Genomic DNA, 21,576 nt, shown 5'->3' on the forward strand with positions numbered 1-21,576 from the left:
TGATGGTGACTGTTGGACCCATTACTCTGAGCCCAGAGACCTGGATGACATGTGGGGATCAGATTACTTCCCGAGATGAGGGGTGCATAGGCAGATGGGGACAGGGCTTTCCAGCATGCTCCATGAGGGTGTCCCACAGCCCTTATCTGACCCTGAGCAGCTCAGGGATGTTCAGAGATGTCGGCTGTGTTCAACCCCCTGCCCCTGGGCTATGGTGTGATGCACACTGCAATTGGCAGGAGACCCAACAGGTAAACATCTGTTTTGCAAGTTTATTGAATCATCTTGACACAAAATCATGACAGCAGCGTGATATGTCTCCTTTACACGGGAATGTTGATAGCAAATTCTTATATAACACATCATACATTTTCAAGATTCTAGAATCACTGCACAGGATTCTGCAATAGATTACATGCTAAAGTGACAGTTTTCATCAAAAGGATAGTTAAAATGCCATTGAAGACCATCATCTCTGAGGAAAGTCTCACTGGGGTGGGCTGGAGTCCCCTTGCCCTGCCCATGAGGCACATTAAGGGACCCGGCCTCCCCAAGACGCATGTGCTTCACCATCTGGGCCATGGAACCCAGGACTGGGCCCTCCCGGCAGCTGCGGGCATGATGGGAGGACAAACCCTGTGGCTCACCCCAAGCAACGTCAACTGAGACACATTCCACTGAAAAGGAAACAAAACAATGTCCAGTCCCTGCTCTGTTAAGGGTCCCAAATGAATCCCTACCCTCACTGCAGCCTCCTACCCCTGTGCCTTGGAGTCCACTGCCACTCTCTACCCGGCACACAAATACAGCAGTGGGACACAAAATGCAATGGACAACAAGCCTCCATGACCCTTTCTCCACCATGTGTCCTGGGGAGAGAGAACTGACCGTGGCTGTGAGGTATAAAGGGGAATGTCATTGTAGTGAGAAGCCAGTGCCCAGTTTTCACATCCCAGGTGGGGACTTGGGGACTTGTGGGACTAGGTGACTTCACAGAAGCAGGACGTGCCTCCCTAACTTGTTTGCTGAACACCTATCCCCTGGGTCCACCAGGTCCTGGCTTGGACTGGTCACACTCACTCCTTGGGCAGCTCCTGTGGCCAGGTGCAGTTGGCCCTGGCTATAGGAGTTACTGAAGGTTTGGGGACTGCAATGGGGTTTCTCCCCAAAGAGAGCGGGAAGAGTCAAAGTAAAAAAAATGACAGGAGAAATCAATGAACATATGACCTCAATGTCTAACTGGTGATGACAGTGGACTTAATGCCGGGCTGAATGAATACATGCGACAGAGGAGAAACTAGCATTTGGAATCCGTCTCTCCTTCACGTCCTCTCTCTGGTGGCCTCAACAACAGTCAGCACTTGGCCAGTGTCACCTTCATTTCCTCCAGCAGGTTGCTGAGCAGTGTGGCATCACTGCACTTCCCATCTACCGATACAGACTTCTCACCCTGAAAAAAGGAAAACACCGCCCACTATGTTGAAAACTGCATGAAAATCCTGGCTCACAACTACATGTATTGTACTTTTGATTTTTCTAAATGCTGTCCTTTGTGTGGGTGCTTTCAAAATCAGAACTAAGGCAGGACCCCAGGTAGATGGCACAAGCATATGCAACCACATCTCCCACAAGGGGCTGTGGAACCTGCACTGGGGTCTGCAGTGGTGGCTGGGGGCCCACGACTGGCATCAGAACCTGGAAGTGGCTGGGAAGAACTTGACAGAGTGGGGTGACCACTTTATGGCTAGGAACTTCAGGAGGAGCATCCAGAGTCTGGATGGTTCTGGGGAGAAGCTCAGGGAAAGTGACCTGAAAAACTGTTCATGAACTGAGGATCTGCCTGAAGCTCAGCACACGTGGCCCTCGCCCTGACGACCCAGCACACCAGACTGAGAACACAGAGCGCACCCAGTCCTGGCCTCACACATGGGGCATGTAAGGCAGCTCTGTGCGATGGAGGACAAAGGCTGTGAAAACTGATGGACATTGGAACCAGGAGTCCTGCAGCTGGAGCCTATGCTTCAACATTCTCCCCAGGACTTCAATAAGGCCCAGTCTTGGCATATTAAAAATGTCCAGAATACAGTCCTACATTACACAGCATACAAAGACCAGGGCATCTCAGCTTGCTGGGAAAGATAACTGATAATCACCCACACAAAGATGAAGCAGACGCTAGACTGATCTGACAAAGGTGGTGAAGCAGCTGTTATGAGAATCTCACAGAAGTAATCACAACACTCTTGAAACAGAGAAAACAGAACACCTCAACAAAGAAATGGAAGATATAAAGAAAAACCCAATGGAAACTTTAGACCAAAAATGTGATAACCAAAATAAAAAATTCACTGAAAGGGTTCAACAGCAGAATGGACACAATAGGGGAAACAATGAATGTGACAGCAGATTACTAGAAATACTCCAGTCTAAGCAGACAGCACAAAGGACTGGGGCAGGGTGGGGTGGGCAGAACTTAAGAGACTTGAAGAATGACAACATAAAGTCTGGGTTGAGGTCTTTGGGCTGCCAGAAGGAGAGGATAAAAAATGCAGTGCTGAAAGAGCAGTTAATAATAGCCGAAACTCCTCAAATTTTGCAAAAGTAATAAACGCAAAGATTCACCAAGTTCAGCACACTCCAAACAGATAAACCCAAAGAATTCAATGCTCCAAAACATCATACACTGCTGGAAACTGGAGACAGAAAAATCTGGAGAACAGCCAGAGAAAAAGTTGCACTCCCTATATAAAAAATAAGTAATGGTGCGGAGGAACGCAGACTTCTCATAAAAAACCATGGATTCCAAGTGGAAATAGCATGTTTTTAAAGTACAGCCATTCTCTGACTTACGATTTTTAGACTTTAAAATGATTTGAAAGCGATCTGTATTCAGTAGAAATCAAATGCCATATTTTGAATTTGGATCTTTTCCTGACTAGTGATATGCAGTACAACCTTGCTTGTGATGCTGGGCTCCTGTTGGCCCATGATCGTGACAGTTAACACATGTGCTGTGTTGGTTGCAGCGTTTTCTGGATCCTGTGTTCTGCAAGCTTTTAAGGCAGGCTAGGTGAGTTCCGATGTTCTGTGGGTTAGGTGCATCAAATGCATTTTTTTTTTTAGAGAGAAAGAGAGGGAAGAGAGGAAAAGAGAGAGAGAGAAACATGGATTTGTTCCACTTATTTATGCATTCATTGGTTGATTTAAAAAATATATATTTTTACTGATTTTTTAGAGAGAGAAGGGAGGAGAGAAACATTGATGTGAGAGCAGAACATCAATCAGCTGCCAACAGTATGCCCCCTACTGGGGACTGAGCCCACAACTCGGGCATGTGGCCTGACCAGGAATCAAACCAACAACCTTTTGGAACATGGGATGACACCCAACCGAGCCTCAATGGCCAGGCCCATTGGTTGATTTTTGTTGTTGTTAATCTTCACCCAAGGATATTTTTTCCATTAATTTTTTCTTTAAAGAGAGAGTGGGAAGGAGAGGGGTAGAGAGAGAGAGGAAGAGTGAGAGACATTGATTGGGGCTGGGTATTGAACCTGCACCCCAGGTATGTGGCTTTGACTGGGAAGCCCTATCCTCTGAGCCACACTGGCCAGGGCTGGTTAATTCTTGTATGTGCTCTGACCACGGATCAAACCTGCAACCCTGATGTGTTGGGATGATGCTCTAACCAACTGAGCTACCTGGCCAGGGCCTCAAAAAAATTTTTGACTTATGATGGGTTTTTCAGGATGTAACCCACTGTAAATTGAGGAGCACTGTACCAAGAGAAAAGACTAGCAAAGCCAGAATTGTATATGCAGCAAAAGTAGCCCTGAGGAATGGGGAAATAAAGAATAACCAGATGAAGGACAACTGAGAGAATCTGTAGCCAACAAACCTGTCCTTTTTAAAAGAATTGTTAAAGTTCTTCAGACAAAAGGGACTGAGCCAGAAGAAGATGTGAGCATTAGGAATGAAAGAGCAAAAGAAATGGTAAACACATGGCCAAGCACAACAGACACTCTGCTTCCAAGTTTTCTGAAATCTGTCGTGAACTGAAAATAGAAAGTGTAACGTGATGGCATCTTTGATGTCTGCAAGTGCAATGTGACAACTGCTCACAGAGGGAGGGTCAAGGGACCAATAGGGTGGTGAGGTGCCCATGTTCCACCCAAAGTTTTTACATTGATCTTTGAAAAGATCAATAGAATTGAGAGTTTGGATAAATTCAGGTCAGAGCTGTAAGTATGCAGTCCTCAAGTGTCACAGAAAAGCAACTGACTGACAACTGATCTCTCCATTCAGAAGTGTGCAGTCTTAATGTTCAGCGACGAGAAACTGTTACTTTATGATCTTTTCATTAAAAGTTTTACTAAAAACTAGTAAATAAATTTTATAAACTCTAGGATAACCAAGAAAAATGAGAGAAGACACAAACCCCTAACATCAGGAATGAAGAAAAGTTATCACTACTGACCGACCATTCAGACATTCCAAGAGCAAGAGAACCACAAATGATTCTGCCCACATCAATTAATTCAGTAACTTAGGTGAAACAAACTAATTCCTTGGAAACCACAAACTACCAACACTCACCTGAGGGGAAATACAGAAACTGAGGATCCTATGACTATTAAAAAAGAAAATGAACATGTAGGTAAAAACCTCCCAAAAAAGAAACCTCCAAGCCTGATGGTTTCCCTGGTGGATTTTGCAAAATGTGTAAGGAAGAAATACATGAATTACACACAATCTCTTCCAGGAAATGCAGGAGGGGAGAATAGCTCCCTACCTCATGCGATGAGGCCACAGGTGCCCTAATGCCCAAACCAGGCAGAAAATACAAGGCCAATCATCCTCACAAACATGGGCTCCACAGACCTCAGCAGTCACAGACTGAACTCAGTCATGTGACACATAGGAAAATCTGCAGGGACTAGAGGGAGAAGACATGGCACGAGGGGCATGGTGGCAACGGTTGAAAAGGCTGCCTTCATGTGGGCTCACCTTCTTCACCAGGAGGCAGACATGGTGACCCTGGATGGATCGGCTGTACAGGGAAGCGCAGGAATCCACTCGCTCCACAACTGCAACAGAGCAAGTAGGTGAGACCCATGTGGCCCCAAAGGGAGCAGAGAAAGAACCATTTGTGAGCAAAGGCTGTGCTGCCTACCAATCCCATCAAATCCCTTACCAGAAAAATGGTGGTGAAAACAGATCTTTGTCAAAAGGTTCTGAAAGGACATATTAATGCCATCAACCTTGATTGAACTCATGCTCAGGTCCCCAGACTCCAGCAACTTGGCAAAGGCGTCACTGTGGAAAAGACATAGCACAGGGAGGCTGAAACCACACAGGCTCCCCAGCATTAAGGCAAACAAAACCCCCAGCCCTGGGGGTGGAACCCCGCCTGTGTGCCAATGACTTGGGAGGTCTCCAAGGGTCTTATAAGATGTCATGGGCTAAATTGTGCCCCCCATTCCTATGTTGAAGCCCTGAACCCCAGGACCTCAGAATGTGACTATTGGGAGATGGGGGTCTTTAAAGGGGTGATTAAGGTAAAATGAGATCACTAGGGTGGGACCTCATCCAACATAACTGAGTCCTTACAAGGAAGATCAGGAGAGAGTGACAACCATGTGAACACACAGAGAAGATGGAGTCTACACACCAAAGACAGAGGCCTCGGGAGAAACCAGCCCTGCCAGCACCGTGATCTCAGATTCCAGCCCCCAAGGCTAAGAGAGCCAATGTCTGCTGTTTGAGCTGATTGGCCTGTGTGTATGTTATGTGGCCTGAGTTGCTGACATGGCAGAGGAGCTGGATTTTCTGCACTACCTACAAGCTGGCTGCCCAACACTCCTGCCCTTTCACACCTTAGGCCAGAGAATTTTGTGAGATGACTGCACAAAAAAGAGCCCCACACAGCAGTAAAGTGGGGTGGGCTCATTGTGGCTGCCCTATGGGACTCGGGGTGAAGGCAGGAAGGGAATTCAGGCAGGCTCATGCACCTGTAGCACGGAGTCGTGATCAAGTATGAGGTGCAGCTGAAGTGCAACTTGAAGTCCAGCTTCTCGTGGGTGGAGCCCTCGTCGTTCTGTGGGAGCAGGGGTGCAGGGTGAGTGGGGAGGAGGGGCTGGGTGAGTGGGGCGTGGGGGCCGGCTAGGCCTGTGAGTTTGGGCACAGGGTGAGTGAGGTGTGGGGACTATGCCTAAGAGCTCTGGAGCAGGGGGATTAGGGGCTGGGCCTTGAGCTTGGAAAAAGGATGAGTGGGAAATGAGGCAGGGACTTCGAGCTCTGATGTATCCAGGTGACATGGGAGCAGCTTCCATTGGGAGGGCTTCACATACTCTCAGGACACCCAGCCCTGGGTTCTGGGTGCACTGGAGTGGTGTGGGGTTACTGCAGGCCCTTCCACTGCCTCAAGCCCCGCATACCTTAGCAATAAAGGACAGGGTCCCCTTGAGTTTCTGGGCCATGATGATACTCTGAATGGTGAACACAAACTGAGCTTCGTTGGAGATGCCTAGTGAGGGGGGGAGGGGAAAGAGTTGGATGGGGGGAGAGGGGGGGAGAGAGAGAGAGAGAGAGAGAGAGGCAGGCTGGCCTGAGAAGCAGCACGAAAAAGGCCCAGGAGGGGCCCAGCCAGCCCCCCGAAAGCAGTTGAGTGGGCATCCCTAGGACTGAAGGAAGGAGGTGTGATAAGGAGCTCAAGCCTGAGAGAATGCCTGGCCTCCATTGAGCCTTGGATGTCTGCTGCTGCTCACCTGGGGGCAGCTGGAAAGGCACAGGGACGCCATCATGGACAGAGGAGCCCTCTGGCCGGTCCAGTTTGGTGTTGAGTGAGTCCAGTACGTTTAGCTCCATGCTCTTCAAGAAGCTGCTGCTCTGGTTCTCCAGTACAATGAACACAGTGACTTGGCTGTCCTTCTGCAGGCTACCCTGGACGTCGTATGTCTGCAAAGCAAGGCTGGGGTCAGTGCTTGTGGTGGGAGCCCATGGGACCCATTCTGGGCTGGTACAGGGGCCCAAGAGTACACAACACCCGTTCTACAAATCAGAAAAGTGCGAAGGAATGCTTCCCAGTCCTCGCTGAAAACCTTGTCTCTGTTTTGTCTGCAGTCTTTAGGAGTTTGCTATCCCATCTGCCCCTGGCCTCACCCACAGTGAGCAGGCCTTGCTATCACACATGTGGCATGGGGTTCATTCTCTGGAGAGGCTGCCAATGGGGAACACACAATTGGAGCCACTCATGTCCCATGGTGCAGCTACCTCCCCCTCCCATACAAAGGGACCCCAAGCAGCCTGCTAGCGCCTCTGAAATGCCTGCATGGCTCACCATTTTAACGTAGGAATTCTCAGCCAGGAGGGAGTAGCTGGACATGGGCTGGAAACAAAGGAAAAATGATTCAACTTTGGGTCACCACAGCCTCAGAGTGTGCACTCACAAAACGTGGTCTGTTGGGAGCTGCCCAAGTGCTCTGGGTTGAAATACTAGGACTGAGATATTAGGGGGCAAGTAGCCCCGCCCCAGACAACACAAGTTTAAGCCCAGGGGATTCTGACACCAGCATGGTGAGAGACATGCCCTCTCCATCCCGATGCCCACAGTCAGGCCCCCGGGGCCACCAACCCACCGCTTGAGGACCCACTGCCTGCCACAGCTGGCTCCTAGACTGAACTTGGTCTCCCCTCATTGAGACCATGGTGAGCAGGAAGCAAGTAAAGTACCCCTCACCGGGAGAGGCTCATTGAGTGTGCCGTTCTCCAGGGGCTCTGCCCCCCCATCATTCGCAGGAAGCTTCTTCTTAGATTTCTTTTTCTCTTTGGGTCTCTCCTCCTTTTCCTTCTTATGCTTCTTCTTCTTATGCTTGGAAGGTTTCTGAAGCCAGAGGATAGGTCAGGGTCAACCCCAAACTTTTATGGCAATGCCCTCCCCTTATGTCCTGTGGCTGAAGATATAGGGAACAAGTGCACCCAGGTAAGGGTCACATATTGGGGTGGATGGGCCAGAAATCCCCCAGGGTCTACAGGGAACGGACGAGGCCCAGTATGTTGAGGTAGGAACCTGGGAACTCAAATGCTGCCCACTTGAGTAAAAATATACAAGAGAAAAGAGCACGATGAGAATTCACACGATGGCCCAAGAAATAAGGAAAGTCCTCAGAACACACCCAAGAGATGAAAACCTATGTCCACACAGAAACCTGTCCACACATGTTCACAGCAACAGGATTCACAACAGCCAAGAAATGAAAACAACCCAGAAGTATTTCAGCAGATGATGGATAAACACAATGTAGGCCACTCACACACTGGAATATTACTCAGCCACGAAAAAGAGTGAAGCATTGACACAATGCTCAGTGAGAGAAGCCAAAGGTCACATAGTGTGTGATTCCACTTATGTCCAGAACAGACAAATCTAGAGACAGGAAACAGATCCATGGTTGAGGGGCTGGGAGGGGTGTAGTGACTACTGAAGGGACAGTTTTTTGGGGGAGGGGTGGGGGATGATGGAACCTTCTGGAATAAAACAGATGGTTGCATAACTCTGGGAATGTACTACCAACTACTATAGTGAACTGTTCATTTTAAAGAGTGAACTTTGTGGTATGAATTATAACTCAATAAAGCTGTCATGAAAACCAGAACCCCATAAGCACAGAGACAGGAGACAACCATCAGAAGGTTGACGACCCCCACCGGATGGATTTGGGCAGCAGGTAACCATCCTCCTCCCGGCAGCCCTCAGTGTAGGTGCATGGTCTGTCCCAGCGCGTGCGCCGACCAGGTGGGAATCCTTACCTTCTCAGAGTCTTGCTCCTCCTCCTCCTCCTCCTCCTCTTGCTCCTGTCTCTTGGGTCCCTCGCGTTGTTCCTCAGAAGCAGTAATGACCGTGTTCACCCTTGGCTCTTCCTGCATAGAACCCGGTGGTGGTGGTGGAGGAGGCTTGGGAAGGCGGGGTGCAGGGGGTAGAGGGTAGCCGGGGCCTAGAACAGGGTGTTCTCCACTCCTGTGCCCTGGCCTGCCCTCGTGCTGGGACACCCTGTGAGTGATAAGCCCTGGGCCTCCTCCACCTGCCTCCTCTTGCACGCCAGATGTTTTGTCAGCATGTAGATATGTGGCAACCAGGAAGTGCAAGTGGCCAACAGATGGGCGAGGAGCCCTGGTCTAGGACCAACTGGCACTGACTGGGGTCACTGCACAAGACCCCAGAGCCACCGGGGATCATCTAGTTTCATAAAGTGACTGCTCATGTTGCTGTTGGACTCAGGGGGCACCAGGCTCTGTGTTGAGGGCCAGATGTCCAACCACTGCCACACTGCTACAGTCACTGCCTAGATTAAGATGTGAGGCATGAAAACTGGCCCAGATCTGGTTGGCCTGTGTGTGAGGGTCCATCACTGGGGCCTGCACAGACAGGAAGGGCTGATGGGTGATGGAGGGGAAGGGCTGATGTGGGCAGTACCCAGAGGGGGTGTCCCTGTGCTCCTTGGAGAGGCAGTTCTGCCAAGGCCATGAAATGCACCCATCCAGTTGAGAACATTGCGAAGTTAGCACAGAGCATTTGTCAGGGTCTTACCGTGGATGGCACTGGGGCTGGGGTAGTGGCAGGTGGTGGTGTGGTGGACAGCCAGAAATCTAAGTCCTCGCTCTGAAACCACAGAAAGACAGGCCTTTGGCCATAGCAGCAGGATGGGCCCCAAGAAACCCTGGATGGAACCTGCGAGGCAACCCCCACCAGGCACAGGGCCATATGGATAAAACACATGCAATTGCAAAAAATGTATGGGTGTTCCCTTAGAGAGGCTGACAAGAGTTCACTTTCCCCTTGATCACGACAGGCTATGACAAGTCTCAGTGCCACCAAAGGCTGGGGTGCCTGCCTTGTCTCCCATACTCTCGTCTGCCTGTACCCAAGGGAGGGAGGAAGGGTGATGAGATCCGAAGGAGGGCCTCACCTTCTGCTCTTTCTCCTTCCTTCTCTCCCGGTCTCTCTCTCTGTGCTTCTTCTCTTTCTTCCTGGGTTTCTTGCTTTTCTTTTCTATGTCAGGTGCATCCTCTTTCTCAGGGGACTTGGAGGTCTCAGCATTTCTATGTTTCTGGATGGGCAGTTTCTCGCTGTCGGCTAAGGGCCTGGGGGTGAGGTGGGGACAGGTCACAGGAAGAGCCCAGCCTGTCCTCCTGTACTTGACCCCTGCCATCAGACATACATGTGGCCTGTGACGAGGTCTTGAGGAAGATGAACCCTTTGCCACCCCTTCTGTCCACACACGTTATGTAAAAAACATAAAGCGTGGAGGGGAACAGCAAGGACAAAAAAACACCAGGAAAGCCTAGACCTGAGTCCAGCTCTGCAGGGCAGCTACCCAGCCCCAGCCCCACACTCACTTATCCAAGTCAATGTCCAGTGCTCTGTAGGGATCATTGGGGTCTTTGTCGTCCTCGTCACTGGGCAGAGCGTTCTGAGGAAAGAAAGACTCGATGTCCAATTCACCCAGCCCATTGGATCCTGAGCTTGAAACAAATGCCCAGGTCCACAGACATGTGCGTGTCTGATCAGTCCAAAAGGTTGCCAACACTTTCAGGCTATGGGAGACAGACTGGAAGTGTAGGGGAGGGAAGGGAGAAGAGATAACACACACATGTCCACTCGTAGCTCAACACTCCCTGGCCCACAGGCTTGGGCATAGAATAGCACTGGCTGTCAGCCTTCCCAGGGCACAGAACGTGGCAATGAGGAAGCACGCTTGAGTGTGGCTCCCTGACCAGCTGGGTCACATGGTGGTAGGAGGAAGCCTGTGTTGGGCTAAAAGCTGACCTCGGGCATCTCCTCAGTGATGATGTCCACCTGCTGAGCTGGGGCAATGTCCTCATCACTCTCTGTGTGCAGCGAACTATGGCGTCGTGGCTTGCCCTTCTTCTCCTTCCTCTTCTTCTTCCGCTTGTCCTTCTCAAGCCTCTGCCGGTGCCGCCTCTCCTCCTCCAGCTTCACATACTGCTCTGATGTGGGCAGCCCTGTAAGCATGAACACTGCACTCAACCCCATCCAACTCTGGCCCCACAGCCATGTGTGAGGAGCCTGGGGCTCAGGGGGAGAAGCATCCTGCACCCCATTTGCACTAACAGGTGAAGGAACATGCAGGCACACTGCCCCTTGAGCCATTAGACATGGGTGGGGGCTTTCTGAATGACAGTTGGGAACTGGGCTCAGAGTCTCCCGTCACCCTTGCCATCAGGGGGCTCCCTGTCCCTATGCCACCTGCAATCCCTAGACTGGGCAGGCACTTGCCTGGAACCTTCAGGGGCACTGAGAGGTCTATTTGCACCACGGGTATGTGCTCCACGCCTGGTGTATCCTGGTACCGCTGCAGAGGCAAACAGCAAAACATTGGGCAGGATGAATGGTGACACCTGAGGAACGATTCCTTGCCTGGGGAGATGGGTGCTGGCACCGACAACACGGGGAAACAAGGGGTCTTCCTGGGAGATTGTCTACAGTATGAACAAGTATAGATCGAGAAACAAAACTTCCATTAACTTTCCCCCTCATGAATCCCTTTTTTCCAAGTTAGAAAAGTTAACAGGGCTTGAAACCTCAGTGAGATGGCAGATATGACCCCAATGGCAGGACAAAAAAGGCAGATAACACAGGTACTCTCTTGCACTGCAGTTGGGGAAGGGTCTGTGGGTCCCTCAGGAGGTCAAGCAGAGTCATCAGGGAATCCAGCAATCCCAAGAAGGGAAGCACCTGAGTGCCCACCACATAGAGCCACATCTCCTGCGGGGAACCCAGTATGCCTGCCATTGGGGGTCCACTGGGTGAAGAGTACCAATGAAGGTAACCGGTGCCACCCCAGACCAAGATGTAGAATGTTCTTGCCAGGAGGAACAACCCCCCATTTACAATCCCCACCTGCTGAAAGGCTCCACCTCTGCAGCCTTTCTGCCTGTTGTTCAGAGTATCCTGAACTTGAGCACCATGTATGGGACTGGCTATCTCCCAGGTCCCAGTGTCTGGAAACCTCCTCTCAGTCCTACCACATGGATCTATGAAGACAGCCCATGCTGTCCTGCAGGTGATGGTCCCTGGTCCCCCCAAGAATGGACAAGGTCCCCACAGGGCTGGGGGGATGTCCCTGGAGGATGTTCCAGGCAGGCCTCACCTTTTGGGGGGATGGGGAACTTTTGATATAGAAGGGGTTGTTGGCCTGCTCCTGTTTCCGGGCTTCTCGACGCTGTGGGGACAAGATTCAAGGTCAGTGAACACGTGGAGTTCTAGGTGTGGGCCACATCCATGCTGCAGGCCCCAGGGCTTATCAGTACTTTCAACTATGGGCCTTTGACCAACAGGGATACTGGGGTCAGCAGGGGGAAGTAGCAGGTGTGGGGACAGGCATCAGGTGGCAATAACCCCAGGAGGAGGGACTACCTTCTCCGTTCAAGGACAGGGTCTCAGGTGAGGAAGGCCCGCAACTCCAGGGCACAGCTGAGATGGGAGCCAGGTCATACTGCCTAAAGGCTCAGCCTGGGGAGCCCAGGACAGTACATAAATGGGGTGCTGGAGGGGCTCCTGGAGTAAGGGGTGGTATCCCCAATTTCAGAAAGAGAGGAGCCAGACACGGTGGGGTAGGGAGCCAGGGAAATACAGCATCTCTGCACTTTCTTGGGCTGTATAAACCTTACATGTTGTTATAAAGTTCTGTACCCAGGAAGCTATGGAACTGACAGAATTGTGCTGAGTGCACCTACAGGGTCCTGGGTGCCAGGTCAGACCCCCATGAGTCTCTCTAGAGAGCTCTGAGGTCAAGAGATGCTCCTCCTCATTGCAACAAAACTCAACTCTGGTGTCAAGGGTTGGCTCAGCACTCTGTAGAAGACAGTGGGACAGTGTAAATCCAGCAGGACCATGCACGGCTGCTACAAGCTTGGGGTTCAGAGTCTGCTTGGAGCAAGCCAAATGCCTTAGAGCCATGGCACTCACCCGGGCCAGCTCTTCCTCATCGGCCTTGGGTGGCTGCTGCTTGGCATGCCGCTGCTCCTCATCATGGAAGATGGCCTTGGGCATCTCATCCTCGGACTCACTGTCTGAGGGTGGCTCATTGATCCAGGCATCCAGGTCCAGGCTGCAAGGCACAGCAAGGTCACACATTGGCTCCAGCCTGTGTGCCAAACCTTGGAACACTTATGGCAGGGGTCACAGAGGATGAGGCAGAGTCCAAGGGAAACTGGAGCCTGGGCTACCCCTCATGGCCCTCCCCATATTCTGGGGGCCCCATGTAGCCTCATACTGCCCCTGAGGTTTGTGGGAAAGGGTTGCCAGCAGAACCACTTCCTGGGAGTGGTACCAAGGATGGGGACTACAGGGCCCCACAAGAACTGGTAAGCTCTGGTATGGCCTATGTAATGGGGGTCTGTCCAGCCCACGGGAGGCGCAGGTACAGGAGGCTCTTCCTCCTGCCTAGACTCAGGTCTAGGGTGCAGTGCTGCTCCCACCGCCCCTCTTGGGGCCACAAACCCTGCCCCTGGCTCCATGTCCTCTTACGAGCCACATGGCTCACCCTTCGGGGACTGGAACCTTCTTCTGGGCCTTGGGAGCCACTGGATTCAGCTCTCCAGCAAAGAGGGCGCTCACTTCTTCCGCCACTGGCACATCCTTGGCCTGAAGCTTCTGGATATGCTTGACCAGCTGCAAGACGCAGGACGCCTGTGGGAGCCATGGAAGAATCATGGACGAGTCAAGGAGCATGGGGCTCTGAAAGCCACCTGGCAATCACAGGGTATCACTCAGGCCATGCAAGAACCCAGCCTGGGGAAGGGACACTCGGCTGCTTTTGTCCAGAGCCCTGCTGAGGACACCTGCAAGGCTCCACAACAAGCCTTTGGCTGTGGAGAATTCCAACTAGAAAGGAAACAACCCTGGGTTTCCAGCTTCTTCAGCAGAGGTTAAGCGGGGAACAAAACAGGCCCATGAGTAAGCTGCATAGAAGGGCATGCCCAGATGCCCAGTGGAGTTCTAACTCAGGGTTCAAGAGTGCAGCCCACTGACCCGGATTCTGCTGACCACACACGCTTAAATCAGCTATTTGTCTACATGCTCCCCACTGCCCTTGCTGGGCTCCACCTGTCCCCTCAGAGGTGCCACCTGCTAGTGCATACCCGCTCCTGGACCTCCAGGTCTGCACTCTGCACAAACTGGGGCAGCCGCTCCACCATAAGCTGTGTGAGCTCCTGGGCTGCCTCCGCATCTGAGTCTCTCTCCTTCTGCTGCAGGATTGATGCGTACAGCTTCACCACATTCTGCACATACACAGCCTGGATGTGGCCAGGCAGGGTGGTGACCTTGGGCCGCAGCATAGCCTCCAGGGTCTGGTGGGGCTCCTGCAGGTGCCTGAAGGCAGGGAGGCTGGGTGAGCAGAGAAGAGGGGCCAAGCATTCTGCTAAAGGGGTGGGCTACTCCCAACCCTGCCCAGCATCAGGGGTTGACGGAGAGGATTTAAAGGAAGAAATCATGGCAACAATGTGACAATCACAGAACAGCTAAAAGGAAAAGAGTTAAGAGAAAAAAGGACACCATTTACCAGCAAGAACTGGTGATGGATAACCTGTAATGGACAAGGACAGGAAGAACACCTGGGAAAAGACCCCATGCCTGTGGGGATGGTCACAGGGCTTACAGAGATGTTTTCCCAATGAGAAAGCAGCAGAGATGCTGCCTGCAAAATAGGCTTTGGTGTGGCAGATGCCATGAAGGGGACGGGTCTGCCGAGCATGTTCCCTCATCCTTTCCTCTCGTGAGCACAGGCCCGGGAGCCCCTTCTAGGCCACTCACTCAGAGAACTCCCCGCAGATCCAGGCGGCGGCATAGAGCACCTCACAGATCCCATTGCGCTGGGTGCTACTGGCCACCAGGTGAGTGCTGTCGAGTAGCACAGACATCTGCGACACGGCAAACCTGCGGATGGCCTTCACTCGGATGGCCACATCTAGCATCTGAGCAGCGATGAGGTGGCCGTGGCGGGTGCCTTCCAGCCGGGTCAGCTCCACCAGGATGCTGATGTACCTGCAGGAGGGAGCTGTTGAGATGCACCCACCATGAGGCTGGTCCCTGTGTCCCCTGGGCTATGCATACGGACGCACCACTCAAAGTTTGTGATGTGTTGGTAGTTGGATTGGCTACAGATGTCAATGATCTTTGTGAGCAGCTCGTCCCGGTAGGTCGTGCCCTCAGCCTTGTCCACGTGGGTCATCAGCTTTTTGACAATCTCCATCAGGTTTTTCTTGGACACCTGGGGAGGGGGTTGGGGACTGATGAGAGAGGGGCCGGGCGACGGAACACAGAGCAGTGATAGACATGATGTGGGAGAGGCACACACCATTCCATACAGGAGGTCGAGGGCCCGCAGCCGGATGGACTCATCCTTGTCGTCCAGACACTGCAGAACAAGGTCCTTGTGGGCCTGCACAGACTTGGGGTGCGTTCTCAGGATCTTGGACATGGCCAACAGCCCCAGGTACTTCACTGAGGAGACAGTGAGACACGGTTAAACCCGAAGACACTGCAAAAGGCTTCAAGGGCGACATAGAAAGAGAGGCCAAGTCTGCAGACAGGTGCCCTAAGAACCTTTCTTACTGCTGGCCCCAGAGTGTCCTGGACGATAAGGTGAACTCCAAGGGTACAGTGGAAGAGCCAAGACTTGGGATGGGGCAATGAGAAGAAAGGAAGGCCTCCCCATCTACGCAGCACTGTTACTTCTGCTGTCACCCAAAGTGGTTACTAACACTTTCTTAGTGTGGCAATTAACATGACACCCACCTTCCTGCTCAGCCCAAACCAGGAGAGTTGACAGAGAAGTTCCAGGCCTCATAGGCCCAGCAAGGACCTTACGCATACCAGGAGCCACTGTCCACCCGAGTGGCCCCCATACAAGGTCATCTAAATCAGGGATGGTAAATTGCAGCCTCCAGGCCAAAGTCTGTTCTGTAAATGAAGTTGAACCGGCACACAGCCACGCCGGTTTTACTTAAATGTTGACTAAAGCTGGCTTTCAAGATACAAGAGCAGAGACAATGTGACTGCAAAGCTAAAGACTTACTGGCTGGCCCTGCTCTAAACAAACAGATCTGAACTCAAAAAGAGCAGTCAACGTGCCAGGGCCTTAGAAGTCCTGGCCACCACAGTCAGGCACCAGACAGTATCATTGGCTGGAACCTCTCAACAGAACACATTTACAACAGAAAAGTGCTTGCAGGCACACAAGACCAGCAGCGTTGCTCTATGCCTGTCGGGAAAGACATGAAGGAGCAACGAGCTATCCTATTTAATTAATAACAAGAAAGTCTCATGCATCCCAGCGGGAACTCACACAGCTCTATGAAGGGGAGTGACTTACAGTTTTGGTCAGAGTCTTCTATTAATATCCTTAACTTCTGAACACAGAGCTGCAAACAGGGAGATGACACTGGTTACATCTCCTGAAGCAATGATGAATGCAGTGAACTCCAGCCTGCCCCAAGCCCCCATGAACCATGTGGCCTGTATACACTATGGCCTCCATACTGCAGAACACCCAGTTAAGCTCAGGAGGGCTGTTTGCCAGCGCCACTGAGGACAGAAAGACAGGAGGTAACTGACGTAGATGCATGGGAAGCACCCACAGAAATATGCATGGGACACCCTGGTGCTTTTCACAGGAGCTCACGTGTGGGGACCTAAGACGATAGCATCGCAGTGCCTTCTGGGGAAAGGATGAGATCTGGGAATCTACTTACATGTTACTTATGTAATAAAAATAAATTCGAATCCACAAAACAATGGAGTGACTATCGCAACGGTCCCCACGCCACTCAGGGAGCCCATGGGACTCTGGGCTCCAGAATGAATACAGCATTTACAGGGATCACAGACAAAGAGGATGGAGACCCAGGATGGTGAAAGACCTCAGGACAGAGAACAAGACATAGGCATATGCTCAGGTGGCTGCAGGGAGAGCCAGGAGCTGCTAGAGAACTCAGAGCTGTACCAGGGCAGTCAAGCAGATGAGGTATGGCTACTGGCTTGCTCCCTCAGGGCCATAGTGCAGGTGCAGAGCACTGGGCATGAATGATGGGGACATATGAGGGTAGGCCAGCATGTGTCAGATCACAGGGGCAGGAGACTTCCAGGGCGGGGACACTGGAAGGGAGGAGAGGCCCACATAGTGGCAGAGCCTCAGGACGCTGTGGCATGAGTCTGGCCCGGGACATACCTGGATGCTGGCACTGTGGTTAGGCATGCCGGAGGATAGGGAGATGAGAACTGAAAGAGACAACCTTGGGTTAGAAGCTTGGCAGGCAGATGTCCACTCAATATGCCCAGCGTGTGCCTAGTGGGAGTGACCCAAGACGGAAATACCACCACATTGGGAACTGCTTGGCCCAGTTGACGTTTGTGCAGGAAAGGATTAACACAGCAGCCTGATCACTCTCCCTGGGAAGGCAGGCTTACAAGTCTGTCAAGGCTGGCCCTCAGAAACAGAGTCCAAGAACTGAACTGATGGTGAGGGTGTGGGGAGGGCTCCCTATCCCCTGTCCCTAAACTTCACAAACACATGGTTTATACTGAGCACCTGCTCTTCTCCTGGAGTAAGGGATCTCACACGTGCAGGGCAGAGGCGCCTGTGTGACTAGCCCCAAGTGAGAACCCTGGGTGCTGGATTTCTGTCAAGAGTGATCAAAGATCTAAGGGTACCAGGTGTCTCTGTCCAGGGTAGTTCCATAGAGTTCAGGCCACATTGTCTTGCCCCGTACTCGGCACAATCACATGAGACCCGCTGCTTCTGCAATGTGCCAGTCCCTGGGCAGCCTCACCTAGGCCCACTGCCCTCCCTGCATCCCCAACTGCTCCACCTGTCTCCAGGGCCATCTCTGATCCTATGCCCCAGTCCGCCCCACTCACTTTCCAAATGTACGTGACTACTCTCTGGGATCTGTAGTCACCACCTCCAGGCACCAGCCTGCTCCGCATGCCCACCCTTACTCTTCTTTACTGTCACCAACCCTCAAGGACACTCATGGCTCAGACCACACACCTACAGGCATGGAGCACAGATCCTGGGCCAGTTCCTGTGAATCACTGAATTTAAAGTTGCCCATGGGTCCACGATGAGGGACTATGAGACTGCTTCCCAATAGCTTTGGGCAGAAACAAGCAGGCAGTGAGAAGCTGAGCCCCTTGAACCTCTAGCTCTCACTGCTAGTTTCTAAGATGCCCAGCAGTAGTGACACGTGGTTCAGACATTGAACCAGGAGACAGCCAGCCAGGCCTGGGAGTAACAACTTGAGTTCCCACAGATACAGCAGGGACAGGGGCTATAACTCCTCAATGGTGTGGACACCCACCAGCAGCGGTTCTGAGAGGCCTGGGCCAAGTCCTGACCCCAACAAATGGCCTCTTAGAAGACCTTCTGAGGAGCACCCATGATTGCATTTTACAAGGTCTGTGTTGTGGATTCCTACACCTAAGTGCCTACGGGGAAATGATTTGCTTTAACACACTCAGAAAAAAACACGGGACCGTTGGCGGGAGTGATGGATGGGACAAGAACAGCAGGATTTGACACTGGAAGCCGGTGAGGGCAGTGGACTCTGGCTGTGACACTTCCCACAGGGCTGGGAGTGGCTGAGAGATGGAAGTAAACATCCAGCACTGAGAGCAAGTGGGAATTGGGTGGGGAAGGTTAGGAACCTGTGACTCCAAGTGACCGTACACCACACAGGCGAGGCCTGGGGATGGCCATCCTGGACAAGCCTGTTGCAGGCCCCACCACTAGGATGGGCACCCTCCTGTTCCTACCTGAGACCCCCTGGGGTAGGAGTGGGGGAGGGCCTCCTACTAACGGCAGCCATCTGTTTCAGAACCAGGTAACTGAGGTTCTTACCTGCGATGACGGTGTTCACACATTCGTAGAGAAGGGACATGGCAGATGTGCTGGAGAAGGAAAACAAACAGATGTAAGAACAGTGATATGCTGCTCTGTGAGATGCAAGAAAACCCAAGCGCACTGTGTCTGAAAAAATGTGGTCATGTTAGCAATGAATCCACGACACCTAAAGCCTGAACGTCACATTGGGGATAGCCTCACCCTTTGGCCCAATCACCCCATTCCCCCTGTTCCAAGGTGGGGCTAGGGTGGGAGTCTTGGCTCCTGTCCATGCTCCTGGCATCTGGTATTTCTGCCTGGTCAGTGAGGCCCAGAGGCTGTTCCCTCACCTGAGTCATCAGAATGCTCTGAAGGACAAGAGCATACCATCCACTCACCACAGGTGACCCGAAACACTCCCTCCATAGCAGCCTATTCCCTTAACCTTCCAACTGTGCGACACCCATGAGGGAAAGCCAAATTCCCCACTTGCCCTGGCAGCCCAAAGACGATTCTACCAGCCCAGAATACCACTGCTTGGTTCTATCCAATGGGGGGGGTTGGGGGGGGGGGGGGGCTGAGGGCAGTCAGAAATGGTCACACACAGGAAGGCAGATCACAGAAGTCCATGACCCTAATACCACCCTCAAGATACCTAGGGAATGTGGGGAGCACAGCCCAGGCTGAAAACTAAACGTAGGGACCAAGTGCATCTACTCAGCTGATAGTCTCACAGATGATGCTCTCAAGCCCAATCACCCAAACCCCAAGGTACGGAGGCCACATGTATCAGAGAACAGGGGCCATCAAAGTCAGTCTACATCCCTAATCACACAACCAACAGCCCCTTGTTAATCTTCCCCCAAAACCCCAAGCCCAGACACCTGTTGTACCTAATTATGTTGTAACATTTGACTGGTTTATGAACCCGAAGCCTGAAGCCCAGGGGACAATGAAAACCTGGCTCCAGGCCTAGACCTCACATAGAGGAGCATATCACTCTGATGAGCATGAGGACCCTAACTACCACCGAATGAACCCCTGTGAGATCAGAGGGCTCCTCATCAATAAGGGGGGAGGGGCCTTCAGCAGGCTGGCCATTCTGTGTAAAGAGCCCCTGCTTATGCAAAGCTCAAACCCAAATCCCTTGGGGCCCTTACCACTATCACTCCCGAGAAGACGGCCCCATGGCTCCAGTTCCTCCCGCTGCCCACATCTGCCTCACCGAAGTACCCTGGGAGATCTACTGAGCCACCTGTCACTTGGCCCCCACGATTCAACTGCAGGCACCGTAAGTGGCATGGCAGCTCGTAGAACACTCCAGAATTAACAACATGATCATCTCAGGCCTTCACTGGGACGACCAAGGTCCAATGTGATTGAGGGGTTGAGTGAAAGCCTTTCTTCCCTTTGTTCATGCTATTTCAAAAACTGAATGAAGGAAAGCCAGCTCAGCCTCTGTTCCAGGAGGGCTAGCAGGTGCTGAGGCATAGCTTTTCATCTATAGCAGTCACAATGCGTATTTGCTTCTCCATCCCGAGACTTTCCTTGGGCTCACACCTCCCACATGCTGGCAGCCTCCCAGGAAGCACAGGCCTGCCCACAGCAGGTGTGCCAAGGACAGGTGTATGTGTGTGTATGTATGTGTGTGGCACTGGGGACAGGCCCCCAAGGCTCACCTGTGGATCAGGTTGGTGAGAGGCTCGATCAGCTTCTTGCCCAACCTCGGCTCCAAGGGGGTCAGAGCACCAAACTAGGGGATGAGAGGCCTGGGTCACAGGCAGCAGGAGCAGGACAGGCACATCTGGGATTCCGCACAGTCATGCTGACCAACTCGAACCTCCATTCCCTTCCAGCACAGAGAGCTCCCAGGACACCCCCATGCCCTTTCCACACACTGGAAGAAGGAAAGTTGGGGACACTTGCCAGTTTGATGATTTTAATGAGGACCCAGTTGTTGGTAGAGGAGGTCATCAGCTTGAAGAACAGCGGGGCCAGGGAAAGGTAGTTTTTGGGGTTGCGCCTGGCTAGCTCACAGATCACGTTGACTGCTGCTGACTGGACCCCTGTGAGATCAGAGGGGTTGTGTGATATGTGAGAACATGAGCCCCTTCCCAAGTTCCAACTCCCCCTCCCACCCTGTGGAAATATAATGAAGGCCATCTATACTGGCCAGCTCCTCAATCAAGGAACAGCCAAAAAGAAACTGTTCTCAGATGTGAGCCTGGATCGTAAATAGCTGGCATTTTGGTCTCACACAGCTTGAGCGCAAGAGCATCTACCCTGAATGCCCTGTTTGCTTTGTTTTCTGTACTTTCTACAATCCTGTGCTGTGAAAGCCTGTGTTGTGGAGACTTCACCACTGGCTGCCCCCAGTGTGCACATAAGTCGTAATAAACTCATGTCTTTCTCAGCCAGTTCCGATATGCCAAGGTTGAGGGTTCAATCCCCAGTCAGGGCACATACAAGAAACAACCAATGAATGCATAAATAAGTGAAACAACAAAGCAACCTCTCTCTCTCAAATCAATTAAAAAAAAAAAAAAGATTGACATCCCAGCAACATGAGCACATCCAGTGCCCCAATCTCAGTTTCTAAATACCACACCAATAAATGGAACTAGGGCTGCTTGGAGAAGTGGTGGATTCTAGGGCTGAACCTGCCTCTTGTGGT

At 52.0% G+C, this 21,576-nt stretch overlaps 1 protein-coding gene across 2 annotated transcripts in view; it reads right to left on the reverse strand.

The window, feature by feature from the left end:
* Positions 1-258: 258 nt before the first annotated feature.
* AP3D1 (adaptor related protein complex 3 subunit delta 1) overlaps positions 259-21,576 on the reverse strand; it is a 39,619-nt gene continuing 18,301 nt past the window's right edge. Inside the window, exons 7-32 of one of the 2 annotated variants that reach the window (XM_016209747.2) lie at positions 20,829-20,968; positions 20,582-20,655; positions 18,921-18,970; positions 17,250-17,299; positions 16,395-16,443; positions 15,378-15,523; positions 15,142-15,290; positions 14,834-15,064; positions 14,161-14,392; positions 13,563-13,708; positions 12,986-13,127; positions 12,168-12,239; positions 11,294-11,369; positions 10,823-11,019; positions 10,393-10,466; positions 9,963-10,137; positions 9,584-9,655; positions 8,806-8,949; positions 7,736-7,879; positions 7,337-7,384; positions 6,765-6,954; positions 6,435-6,523; positions 6,009-6,094; positions 5,192-5,313; positions 5,005-5,084; positions 259-1,450 (exon numbers count right to left, since the gene is read on the reverse strand). In XM_016209747.2, coding sequence (XP_016065233.2) covers positions 1,355-1,450; positions 5,005-5,084; positions 5,192-5,313; positions 6,009-6,094; positions 6,435-6,523; positions 6,765-6,954; positions 7,337-7,384; positions 7,736-7,879; positions 8,806-8,949; positions 9,584-9,655; positions 9,963-10,137; positions 10,393-10,466; positions 10,823-11,019; positions 11,294-11,369; positions 12,168-12,239; positions 12,986-13,127; positions 13,563-13,708; positions 14,161-14,392; positions 14,834-15,064; positions 15,142-15,290; positions 15,378-15,523; positions 16,395-16,443; positions 17,250-17,299; positions 18,921-18,970; positions 20,582-20,655; positions 20,829-20,968 — 3,074 coding nt within the window. In that variant the 3' untranslated portion in view covers positions 259-1,354. The remainder of the gene's footprint in view (positions 1,451-5,004; positions 5,085-5,191; positions 5,314-6,008; positions 6,095-6,434; positions 6,524-6,764; positions 6,955-7,336; positions 7,385-7,735; positions 7,880-8,805; positions 8,950-9,583; positions 9,656-9,962; positions 10,138-10,392; positions 10,467-10,822; positions 11,020-11,293; positions 11,370-12,167; positions 12,240-12,985; positions 13,128-13,562; positions 13,709-14,160; positions 14,393-14,833; positions 15,065-15,141; positions 15,291-15,377; positions 15,524-16,394; positions 16,444-17,249; positions 17,300-18,920; positions 18,971-20,581; positions 20,656-20,828; positions 20,969-21,576) is intronic. The other variant, XM_087816611.1, reaches the window with a different exon arrangement.

This window comes from Miniopterus natalensis, chromosome 4 (assembly GCF_054644295.1).
Source record: "Miniopterus natalensis isolate mMinNat1 chromosome 4, mMinNat1.hap1, whole genome shotgun sequence".
NCBI lineage: Eukaryota > Metazoa > Chordata > Mammalia > Chiroptera > Miniopteridae > Miniopterus > Miniopterus natalensis.